This window comes from Pipra filicauda, unplaced genomic scaffold (genome assembly GCF_003945595.2).
Source record: "Pipra filicauda isolate LSUMZ 115617 unplaced genomic scaffold, ASM394559v2 scaffold53_size3534045_pilon, whole genome shotgun sequence".
NCBI lineage: Eukaryota > Metazoa > Chordata > Aves > Passeriformes > Pipridae > Pipra > Pipra filicauda.
Window position 1 is genome coordinate 3,249,286 of NW_024104687.1, and position 12,151 is coordinate 3,261,436.

Here is a 12,151-nt window from a genome sequence, read left to right on the forward strand (position 1 = left end):
TCAACATGCTTAGGATATCACGGTTGGCACAGTAGCTGATAGAGCAAAAAGCCTCATGGGCTGAGGCAGTTTAATAAGGAAAACAAACCAGAACCAAACAAGTGATGCAAAAGGCCACAGTGGCTCCAGGCCTGATGCCCTGCTGGTCCAGGGGCAGCAGCAGCAGCAGCAGTTGTGCTACTGAGCAATATCACGAGGTATGGGGCTCTCCCTGGGGTCAGGGCAACCAGTTGTCCTGGCTGTGTCCCCTCCCAACATCTGGTGCCCTCCAGGCTGCTCCCTGGTGCTGGGCTGAGGAGCAGAAAAGGTCTCAGCACTGTGCAGTTTGTGCTCAGCTGTGGCTCAGAGTTGTGTCCCCCACCCTGCTTTGGTCACAAATCCAAAGCATGCAAAGTTAACTCCATCTTATCCACAACCAGTGCACATGCTCAGCGCTGCCACCAACTCCACGCTCAGTGAGGTTCCCATCTCTGGGTTTGTGTGTCCCCAAACTGTCGAGGTGGTGGTGATGTCACAGCAGGCACTATGACGTCATCACCCAAGCCAGTATTGGCAGAGCATGCAATCAGTGGTGGCAATGTCACAGAAGTCACTGTGACACCATCTCCAAAGTTTAAGGTGTAAAAGATGGCTGCTTGTCAACCAGGAGAGAAGGTGGCTGAGGGAGGAGTTTAACTGGGGGGGGGGGGGGCTGGTGCCCCTGAGGCAGCTCACATGCATCTCTCTCTTCACTCAGGGCTGGTGCATGAGTGTCAGGAGGAGAAAGGCCAGCTGTGTTGCAGCAAAGGCCCTCCAGACACTCACCATCAACCTGTTCCATATCTGCAATGGCACAGCAGGACAAAGTCTTGAAAGAGCAAGGTGAAAGAGGTCTCTCTCCCCACAGTTCCCATGGCTACAGAGAGGATGCCAAAGCAGATTGTGAGCAGCCAAGAACAGTGGCAGAGGGAGGCAGGAGCTTCCCAACTGCCTTAGGGCAGGGACCCTCCTCTCCTGGGCCAGCGGGGCCCAGGCTGGGCTGTGGGGGCTTGCTAGGGCACCCGTGCCTGCCCCATCCTGCCCTTCCACCAGGCCAGCAGGGACAGAGCAGGATCCTGGGGACAATCCTGCAGGTGCACTTCCCCAGCCCCACAGAGGTGCTCATCCCAGTGCCATGTGCTCGCTCTCTCTCTCCAGTGTGCCTGCTGTGTCGCCGGGCAGAGGCAGACCCGGACATCTGTGGGATCAAGAGGGTGAAGTTCAGGCTCTGTGTCCATATCTACTGCCAGGTGAGTTCTCGCAGGGCTCCCTCCAGCTTTCTGCCAGGGAAGGGCCCTTCCTTGCTGAACTAAGGAGCTCCTGGCTTTTCCTGCTCTGCAGTTCTTTGCCAGCGGGCTTTTTCCACAAGAGAACTCGGAAGAATTTTTTGTTAGGGACACCAGACGCGTCATCCAGGAGGCAGCCAAGAAGGTGAGGACCTGGAAGGAGCAGGGAGCTTTGCACCAAGAGAGGCTCCTGGATTCCAGGAAAGAAACCCCAGCCCCAGCACAGGCAACAGCCTCGTGCACAGGCAGGTCTGGGGCTGTGAGCCCTCAGTGCCCACATCCCATGCCCTGCTCAGAGCTGCAGGGTAGCCATGCAGCCCTGATCCTGCTGCTCAGAGGCTGCTGTGCTCTTTCCAGTATTGTTTCGCTTGCAGCAAGATGGGGGCCACCATCACTTGCTGGAAGACGGGGTGTGAGCGCAGCTTCCATCTGCCCTGTGCCCCACAGGGTGAATGTGTCACCCAGTTCTTCGGGCTCTACAGGTAAGGGCTGCCAGCCCTCGTGCCGGAACCTTCTCTTTCATCTTCAAACCACCTCCTGTCCACAGTGGCCAGGCAAAAGAGAACCCACAGGGACAGTTCCCAGCAGCCTCCCACAGCCACAGGCAGAGCCCTCACAGAGACTGGGGCTCCGTCACAGCTCCTCCGCCCTCTTCACCATCACCAGGGAAGGACTCGGTACTTCCCGCCTCCCCTCACTCATCTCTTCCATCTTGCCCCCAGGTCCTTCTGCTGGGAGCACCGCCCACAGCAGGCAGTGCAGGCCCGTCCAAGGCAGAACAACACCTGCAGCATCTGCCTGGATACCGTGGAAGACAAAACATCCTACAAAACAATGGTGTGCCCCGCGTGCCAAGATGCCCACTTCCACCGGCACTGCATCCAGAGACTGGCTCTCCACGCTGGCATCTGCTTCCAGTGCCCATGCTGCCAGAACCAAGAGCTGTTTCTGATGGAAATGCTCACAATGGGGATCCGAATCTCCAAGAGGTTGTTTTTTCTCTTCCCAACTCACAAGACATCACGCCCAAGTGCAGTGCCAGCCTAGGGACTGCCCCAGCAGGCCTGGCTGCCTTCCATCCCATGCCTCTTGTCCTCAGCTTCACAGAAGAGCTGGAAACGGGGCAGGCAGAAAAGCAGGGATTGCCTGGGTCTGCCTGGGGCAGATGGAGCTCAACACTTTCCCCTCCTTCTCCAGCAGACCTCCATCATGGGAGAGCGACCCAGCAGTCGGAGAATTAGATCAGAGGCACAGCCGCTGCGACGCCAGCACATGCCTTTGCCCGGGAGGCAGGAAGCACACAGAGGAAGAGGGGTAAGTTGCCAAAGCAGCAATCCAGGGCTCTGGACAGGATCTTTGTCTCCCCACGGGCTCAGGGAGGAAGGACTAAGAACAAGGGCTCTGCTGGGCCATCCCTTGCTGCGCCACTTTTTCCTCACAACCAGTATCTCGTTTCCCTCGCCAGGCCCTGGGAACTGCTCCTGTGCAGCTCCTGCACTGCAGAGGGCACCCACCGACACTGCTCCTCTTTGGAGAGCAGCACCAGCTCCTGGGAGTGCAAGGGCTGTGCTGGCACAGAGACTGGTGGGTGGCAAAGCACCCAGTGCCCTGCACTGGTGCCAGGGGCCAGGCTGGGTCTGGCAACATGGCCTGAGGCTGGGCTTGGCTCCAGGAGGCCTGTGGGTACCACAGCGGCCTCTCCTGCCCAGGGGCTGAGTGCCCATCCTGCTGACCCTCCTGCCTCTCCTTGCAGGGTCCACTGACAATTCAGAGCTTGTCAGGCCCAACACCTCCAGCCAGGCAGCATCAGGGCTGTGCCATGCAAGCAGCAGCCTCTCCAGACACACTGGGCCAGCCCAGATCCAACACTGCACACAGAGACTACAGCAGGCACAAAACTCAGGCAGCCCCACAGTAAAATGCCCAAGGATCAACCGTGTGCCACTGCTGAGTGCTGAGACCAGCAGCCTCAGCACTTCCAGTCAGGCAGGGTCGAGGTTGTCCCAGAACACGTTGCCCGTCTGCTTTCCCTGCCCTCGGCAGGGCTTGAAGCGGCAGCGCCCGGAGCAGGACAACGAGTCCTGGACACCCTACAGCCCGCCGGCAAAACGCCGCAGGATCTCCGAAGAGCCAGCCCAGAGTGCTCCCGCCAGCGGGCCCAGCACCTCCAGTCAGGCATCGTGGCTGTACCGCAGCATTTGGGTGGCCAACAGAGCATTAGCACAGTTACTACCACTGTACAGGCCGTCATGGCTCTTCCCCAGCTCCGTGAGGGAAAACCGCTCCCAGCTGGGGCCGGTTCGGATGCGACACATCTCACGGCAGCAGCGGCGGGCGAGGAAGCCCTACAGCCTACCCCGAAACCACCGCAGGACCAGGCGTGCGCCAGCCCCACGTGCTGGGCCCCCACCACCACCACAGAAACACAAGAAAAAAAGAAAATAAAAGTTTGTTTGCACTGGGAGATGCCATACTCCTTCCCCAGTCATCTTCCAGCCTCCTGCAACTGATGTCCCGGTTCAGGAAGGCACTCCAGCGTGTGTGTCCCCTCAGGGACTCAAAGTGTCCCATCATGGCACTTGGTGTCAGGTAAAGCTTGTGGACTCAAAGTCCTGTAAATACGTTGTATTAGCAGCAGGCGACATGCAAAAATTCCACCTCCTCACTGGAAAACACCTGGAATGCAATTCAGCAGCTCTGGTAGAGTACTCCATTAGGAACTGGGGCACAGGGGACAGACACTGTCCTGGTCCTGGTGCAGGCCAGAACACCACTGCCATTGTCAACATCAGCTTGCATTCAGCCACTGCCAACCATCACCTCCTGGTCCTTTCCTGCCAGGCAGCTTTCCAGACACTCTTTCTCAAGTCACGTTGTTCATGTTGTTCAACATGCCATGTTCAGGGTTGACCTCAAACTCTTCAGGACATTGCTGATCTCGTACATTAGGTGTGTTTCTACTAACACGTCCAAAAAAACCTTGAGTGATGTGCAGAGGAGGCTTTGGGAGCCTGGAACAGTCAGACAGGCATTTCTTTCTGTGCACAGGGCTACAACTCCCAACCAGAGATTAAACACCCATAGTCTGAGTGGAGACAAAGTGGTTGATCCTATAGCTCCCTGCTAAGAAGGTGTGAAAGGGGGAGAGGTGGCCAGGCAGGGGGACAGGCTATAAATAGCAGCTGCAATAAGCTGCTGGCTGTGATCCACCAATGACATGGGCATTTCAGGTCGGAGGACAGGCCTGGGTGTCTGAGGTGTGAGGACAAAACTCATTCAGAGAGCTAGGATGGCTAACAGAGGGCTAAAAAATGCAAAAAAAAAAAAAAAATCACATCCTCAGTCTCACAGAACATGTAGGAAAGTGTCGCCTAGGTGAATCTGACCTAGACTATATTTTATATTGGTTTCAAATATTAGATTTTATTTTGAGCCTTTATCTTAAGCCTTGACAAATATACTTTTACTTGTGCTACCCCAGGAGTGTGGGGTTGCCCATGGGCAGAGTGATGCTCCTCATACTCCACTCGCGCTCTGCCAAGAAGGCACAAGTTGAACCTGCTGCTCCCACAGCAGTCATCAAAAAGGGGCTCAGTTTTAGGCTGAAGAAGCCCAAATGCAGCTGGTGAGCCACAGTTTCACATCGAGACAGGGTGACAGCAGCTGTGTGCCCCAGCAGGAACAGTGCAGTGGAATTGTGGGGTTCATGAAAACAGCCTGGGAGAGCTGGGGCTGTTCGACCTGGGGAAGAGAAGGCTCTGAGGAGACCTTATAACACCTTCCAGTACTTAAAGGGACTCCAAGAGAGCTGGAGAGGGACTTTGGATAAGGGTATGGAATGACAGGACAAGGTAAAATGCTTCAAACTGACAGACGGCAGGGTTAGATGGGATGCTGGGAAGAAATTCTTCCCTGTGAGGGTGGTGAGGCCCTGGCACAGGTTGCCCAGAGAAGCTGTGGCTGCCCCTGGATCCCTGGAAGTGCTAAAGGCCAGGTTGGACAGGGCTTGGAGTAACCTGGGCTAGTGGAAGGTGTTCCTGCCTATGGCAGGGCATGGAACGAGATGACCTTTAAGGTCCCTTCCAACCCAAACCAGTCTATGATTATATAATACAGTGTGGAAACTAGGTTTGGGAATGGTCAGGGAATTGAGAAAATGCTTTTATTGTCAAAACCTGTGAGCAGCAGCTGCCTCCCAATCAGTTTTAATTCAATCTTATGTCACTTTAAACTTTTATGGATGCGCAGGAAGAAAAAATAAAGCTTGTCCCTGATGAAGCTTTCAGACAGCACTGGGATTAGGGACCTGATGAAGAGAAGGAGGAGGATGTGCTGCAGAGGCAGCAGTGGGTGATCTTAGAATCATAGAATCAACCAGGTTGGAAAAGACCTCCAAGATCATCAAGTCCTTGATCCAACCCCACCGTAGTTCCCAGACAATGGCACTGATGCTGCATCCAGTCTCACCTCCACCACTTCCCTGGCCAGCCCATTCCAATGGCTGATTACTCTCTCTGTAAAAAATTTCTTCCTAATATCCAACTTAAACCTCCCCTGGCACAGTTTAAGATCGAGCCCTCTTGTCCTACTGCTGGGTCCCAGGAGAAGAAACCGACCCCCACCCAGCTACAACCTCCCGTCAGGGAATTGGAGAGAGGGATAAGGTCTCCCCTGAGCCTCCTCTTCTCCAGGCTGAACAGCCCCAGCTCCCTCAGCCTCTCCTGACAGAATTTGTTCTTGAGTCCCTTCACCAGCCTTGTTGCTCTTCTCTGCACCTGCTCCAGCCCCTCCATGTCCTTCCTGAACTGAGGAGCCCAGAACTGGACACAGCACTCCCGGTGTGGCCTCACCAGCGCTGAGTACAGGGGAAGAATCACTTCCCTGATTCTGCTGCCACACTGTTCCTGATCCAGGGCAGGATCCATTGGCCCTCTTGGCCACCTAGGCACACTCTGGCTCATGTTCAGCTTCCTGTTGGTTAGAACCCCCAGGTCCTTTTCTGCCCAGCTGCTCTCCATCCACTCTGTCCCCAGCCCGTGGGGCTGCCAGGGGTTGTTGTGGCCAAAGTGCAGGACCCAGCACTTGGCCCGTTGGAATCAGCCCATCCCTCCAGCTTGTCCAGGTCCCTCTGAAGAGCCCTCCTGCCTTCCAGCTGATCAACACTCCCCCCTCTTGGTGAGCTCAGTCAGATAAAACAACAGAGAAAGCAGCTGCAGGGATCTAGCTGTAGTATCCTGTAGGATCTAGCAGGGCTGTAGCAGGGATCCAGCAGCCCACTCCACCTACAACCTCTTCTGCCACTGCTTAATATTAAAGTCTGCTTTAATTTTCTGAGATACATCTTTGCCAACACTGCTTGAATGACCCTCCTTCAGAAAGAGCTCTAAGGTGGTGGCTGGGGGATACAAGCCCATGGGCCAGTGGTCACCCACGCTGTGTGATGTGTTCCTGAGGTTAATTGTCTGCTTGGAGTCTGGTAATGAGCAGGGATCATATTCTATTAATAGTCTTCATTCTTTCTCAGTGACTAATCTCCCTCCTTAAAAATTTCAAAGCCTCACGTCCACAAGATGGATGGAACTTAATTGTGGAGTTTCTGGCTGCTTTGCTGCTACTTTAATCTTTCCTATTCAAATCCACAGTGACATCTCACCTCTGCACTGGGTACTGTAACAAAACTCACCTCTCACACTGATTAGCAGGCAGGAAAACATCACTTAAATCAATGTTAGTCCCTTCCACAACAGATTGACAGTATTTGTGAACAAGGGAAAAGCAGCAGTTGTTGTGGATCCTCACACTGGGAAAGCTCTGGCTGCTGCTCTCAGAGCTAAGCTCTGAAAACAAGATCTGCATGAAGACAAAACATCACTGGAAACATTTAAACATCTGGCTTGTTTAGCCTTAATAAAGAGTGAGGCATCATGTGCTGAATCTTTAAGAGGAGAATGAAGTGTACTCGAAGCCCTGGGTAATAAGAGTAGGGAATCAAGGCATGAAAGGGATGAAGTGGGAGATAACGACCCCACTGGGCAAAGGAAGAGCACTTTTTGAGCTTCCCAGGTTTGGGGAGAGAGCACTTGCCTGGAAAGCGGGGCTGAAAGGAGCTCTGTGACCTGCTGCCACTGCCAGCACTTTGTTCCTGTTCTTGCAAAGCTTCATCGCTCTGTGCAACCTCAGTGAGCTGTGCTTCCTCCCACTGAACTATTCCAGATTTTCATATCCTCATCACTTTTTTGTTCTTTAGATAAATATTGATCACATCCCAGATTTGTCTTAAGCTGTGCAATTCTCTTAAATTCTCTTAATTGATCACACTCCAGGTTTCTCTTAAATTTAAATTCTCTTAAAACATATTCTCCAAAGATCCAAATTTTATCTGTGCCAAGAGAAGGGAGACCCTCAGGACTCTCTCACAGGGCAAGGCAGGCAGCAGTACTTCTCTGACTGTGCTGGATTTCACCCCAGACCTTGTTCTCCCCTTGTTCAGTATTTTTACCTTCATTTCTGGATTGAGATCTCATCTGTTCCAGCCTCACTGGAGCACCAACACAGTTTCATAGGTAGAGCTGGCCCAGCCATAATGAGACAAGGAAAGCTGTGCCACACGGGGAAGGAGGTCCCAGGCACCACCATGGTTGTCAGCCTTCCTTTTTGGTTTTAATTTATTTGTTATTGGTTTAGCATGTGACCACCCACTAGCCTGCAGAAGAATAGCGTGGGCAGAGGACTAGATTAAACCAAAATGTTCCTGCTCAAGCTCATGGTCTGTGAATTACAAACTGTTGACTTTCAGCTCGGAAAAAGTCATCCCCATCCACCTCTGAGCACCCTGCACTCCCCAGGCCCCCACCACAGTGCCTCCTCCTCCTCATAAGGAGTCTGGGCTGCAGCAAACATCCATTTGGAGGATCATCAGGAACACCTTGAGACTCTCCTGGGAAAATCTGACAACTGGATTCCTCACCCACAAAATAAAAAAACCAACAAGTCCTCAAGGGGCCCTCTCAGGTATGAAGTTCTTCCAGGTTGCCTAATGACAAGCTGTTGCTCCCACCTGCGGACATAAATAGTGCTTAAAAAGCCCTGTTATGGGATCCCAGTTCATCTCCACAGGGCTGCAAAGAGCAGGGCCTTTCAAAATTATAGTCTTTGATTAGCTCCTTCACCAGAAGAAGCAGCCCTGCTTGGACAGGCCCCTCTGCAACCACCCAATGTCTTTGATGACGCCGGTACCGCCTGCTCCGAACGCGGCGGCTGCACAGGGACACCTTCCCCATTTGGCTTTAGTCCTGTTTTCATTTTTGTGCTCTCCAAGGTTAAATTCAGAGCTGGGAGCTCCTACCCAAGCCCTTTAGCTCTGAGCCTGTACCACATGCAAATACCAGTCCCTTTCTCACGCTGCCTTTGGCCTTGACGTGGAGCAACTGGTTCTGCACATGGGAGGGAGAGATCAAGGACTGTATCAGCAAGGCCACAGCTCTGTGTTTCTATTCCAACTGCCTGACATTTGTTGCAGCCCAGACAATACAAAATGTCCCAGTTGCATGGCTCTGGCCCATGCTCACACAGAGCCTCCCCCAGGGGAGCTCAGGGGGAGCAGCCTGATGCAGGGGCACAAAGCCATGCAATATTTTTGCACAACAGCATCATTTTCTTGCTCTTTTTCTCTTTTCCCCTTGTAATATTCTGCTTTGCAACCCCGGGTGTGTATCAGCACCGTTTAGTTAGGGATCACTCCACGATGGCATTGTTTAGATGCCAGAGGAGGAATCACGGTCCTGTCATGCCAGGCACAGGGCACCTTCAGAGGAAGGGACACTCGCTGATGTCTCGAGAGCTTGTAGTCCATCAAATGTGGTGGCAGATGGAAAGCACATGGATTATCCTTCTTCTGTAGAGGGAGAAGGTGCTATGCTCAGCAGCAGGGCAGTGGGATCTGTCCTGCATGGAGCTGGGTGACTGAAGGTCACTGAGACTTATGCTGCATGGAACTGGTTACTGTCCACAGGTCACTGCAGTTCCTTCAGCACCAGCTCCCCAGGAGTGTGCTGGGACTGTCCAACACCCCTTTCCTCACCATAGCAGCTAATGAAGCATGAAGTGCCATGGACTCTCCGAGAGGAGCTGAGCACCCAATGGTTAACATTGTTCCACTCCTTAGGCCAGAGTGAGCAGCCAAAACTCAGTATTGGGGTTTTTTCCCTGAAGACAAAATGGGGACAGAGCTGGGTACTCTTCCAGTGGTTTCCTGTCCATGTGAACAATATAACCCCCCATAAAGGATCCCTTTCACAACTACTTGCTCCAACAAGGCTCCCTCCACTCACCACAAGGACAGCCTGTACACAGTTACACATCTGTAATGCAATACAATGAGGAATTTCCTGCTAAATCTTTAGTCCTGACCAAGGTTTGTGTGTTAAACTACTGAAATACAGTATACAAAACTGAGTTTTTTCCCCTGTACCTCTACAGTTACTGCTGCTCCCACCTGTGATGAAAGGGCTGGGAAGTCCCTGTGAGACTCACCTTATCCTGGTTATTCAAAAAGATGAGCATTTATCATCAGAGAAGGCAGGAGCTGCCACGTAACTGGTGGCAGAAGGTGTGGAGCACAGGATAATCACCAAAACTTTCATGTGCTTTGTGATTTCCTCAGCTGTCCTACCTCCATTGGGATGGAAATGAGTGAAGGCCCTTTTGGAGAAACTGTTCTATTCATGTTATTCAGAAAATGCTTCCATTATAAAAATTAATTCATATTTATAATGCTATCCGATTGATGTTAAGGGTAAAAGATGAAAAACTCTACAGGACTACTGGAAAATAGATGTTCTTGTCACCTATAGCTGCAGGTAAGGGGAGCACTCCTGTGCATCTCCTCCCTCAAAGGTCTCAGGATGATTTCTGAATGCCAAGGAAACTCCCACCACATCCACGTGAGGCCTGTAGCTCCTTCAGCACAGCCCTAATTGCCAAATACTTTAATACATATTGACCAGGCCTTGACTTTATTGCCAACAAGAGCCAGATGGAATGTACACCGCTGCCATTCCTACCAGGACAGTCCATTTGAGCCATGGTTTTATTCCTTGCATAAAATTAGGCTCTGATACAACTCATCTGAGGCAGGACAGCCTCAGAGTCTGCTGAAAATACCTATGGCAGACAGGAACGGAGTGTTTAGAGGGTAATTACTCGCCTTTCTCATTTCACAGCTCTTCCAAATGACTGTATTAGCTCGAGGATTAGGTCTCCCATGCATCAGACCCCAAGGAAGAGCCAGGAGTTCATCCAAGGTCCAGGCCTTTGTTTGGTTTGAGCATTGTGCAAAGGGTCAATACTCTTGAGGGGCTTTCTGTGCAGCCTAAATCACGGCAGATTAATAGCAATTTTTTACAGGAATGAGTAGGAGTTGCTTTCTACCCATATTTGTTTGGACTAGTGCCGATAACAGCCTGGGGATTTTCCAGACAGCACAGTCTCTGCTCAGATTTCTCCAAACAAGCTGGAGCAGAGGGGCAGAGAGCGTTGAGGGAAACAGCAACCGAAGAGGATTCGTTATGGCCACCTCTTATCTGTGCCACGTTAACATCCAGCACGATGGGCTGCAGGAGGAGGACAGGCTGCCTCAAGGACGAAAATAAAAGCACAGTAACTTCCACTGGAAATTAAAAACAAAGCAGCATTCTCACCAGCGGCCCAAGACAGCAGCTCTTCTTTGACCCCTGAGCAATCTGACTGCAAGGGGCCTGGATAACTCCCTCCTGCTCCCTGTGTTTTACAGATGAAGCAGGACAGTTGGACTTGATGGTCTTAGAGGTACTTTCCAACCTATTCTATGATTCCATGAAAGTTACCACTCTCAAGCATTCAGTGACCCTCCAAATGACCTCCCAAAGACCCCCAAGACCTGTTCCAAGTGATGCCCAACACAGAAGCTTTGTGGGCTTCCCACCAGGGTAGTAGGAGTAATTTTTAATTGTTTCATAGTGCCGGTACCACTTTTTTCCTGGTCTGCTTCTCCTGCTGAGGGCTGAGTGAACGTTCAGCAAAGCACTTCTTTTTACTGCACAAATGCAGCAACTCCAACTGTTTAAGCCTCGCACTCAGGATTGAAGCACCACAGGGAGGCCTAGGGAAAGCAGTTCCCAAGTTTAAAGGTATGTTTAAAATTTTGTCTCAAACCTCCACCTTCTCCTTTGCTCTACTTCAGTACTGTGAGAAGGAAAGCCTCTTTTTTCCCCCTCTAAGCTTTCCCTACATCCCTCTCAGTCAGAATTACTGGGCATTTGCCACGCTAGAGGTACAGGAATTCTTTTTACAATCCCCTTTCACACAGGATTAGCCACAAGAACGCACAGTGCATGTTACTTTGAGATAGTGCTTGGAGATGAGACTGAAGTTTGTGGCACATTTTGCTATTAGCCAAGACCAAAACCAAGTCCCCAGGAGTCCCAAACTTCAAAACTCTGCACCCAGCAGTAAATTCTCAGTTTAAAACCGAGCTTCTGGCTCCACCTGCTGCCGGAAGGATGGAAGAGATCAAAAAGCAGCTACAGCCAAAAAAAAAAAACCTAAAAAAAACCCCAAAGAAACAACTAAGGCCTGCTTTTCTACTTAACTCGTCCACCGACACTGTTGTTAAAAGACAAAACAAAAGAGATTGCTTCATCATGGAAAATTCTACCAGGTTCAAGATGTGCAGCTCTTGACCTGGTCATGACCACCAGGCACTTGGGTCCCATTAAGTAATCTATTTTGGTAACTTTTTAACTTTAGAAAATGCTGTTTTATGACACAAATTCACGGCTGAAAAGAAGCCCAGGTAAAGGACAATGTCA

The 12,151-nt window shown here is 51.5% G+C and overlaps 1 protein-coding gene across 4 annotated transcripts; it reads left to right on the forward strand.

Annotated features, from left to right (window-relative positions):
• The first annotated feature begins 728 nt into the window (after positions 1-728).
• LOC113990731 (PHD finger protein 7-like) lies at positions 729-3,777 on the forward strand. 4 transcript variants are annotated; one of them, XM_027726406.2, is made up of 8 exons: positions 729-921; positions 1,177-1,268; positions 1,360-1,449; positions 1,662-1,786; positions 2,027-2,293; positions 2,502-2,618; positions 2,770-2,888; positions 3,058-3,777. In XM_027726406.2, exons 1-8 carry the CDS (start codon positions 828-830, stop codon positions 3,747-3,749), a joined length of 1,596 nt encoding a protein of 531 aa, XP_027582207.1. In that variant the 5' UTR covers positions 729-827; the 3' UTR covers positions 3,750-3,777. The 4 variants fall into 4 exon arrangements, with proteins under 4 accessions (XP_027582207.1, XP_027582210.1, XP_027582212.1 ...); XM_027726409.2 differs by having other exon boundaries at positions 2,505-2,618; XM_027726411.2 differs by having other exon boundaries at positions 729-861.
• Positions 3,778-12,151: the final 8,374 nt, after the last annotated feature.

Coding starts and splice junctions, on each gene's coding strand:
- LOC113990731 (XM_027726406.2), top strand. CDS start 828: ATGGCACAGCAGGACAAAGTCTTGAAAGAGCAAGGTGAAAGAGGTCTC. Junction 1,787..2,026: donor CAGTTCTTCGGGCTCTACAG/GTAAGGGCTGCC, acceptor TCTTGCCCCCAG/GTCCTTCTGCTGGGAGCACC. Junction 2,619..2,769: donor AAGCACACAGAGGAAGAGGG/GTAAGTTGCCAA, acceptor TTCCCTCGCCAG/GCCCTGGGAACTGCTCCTGT.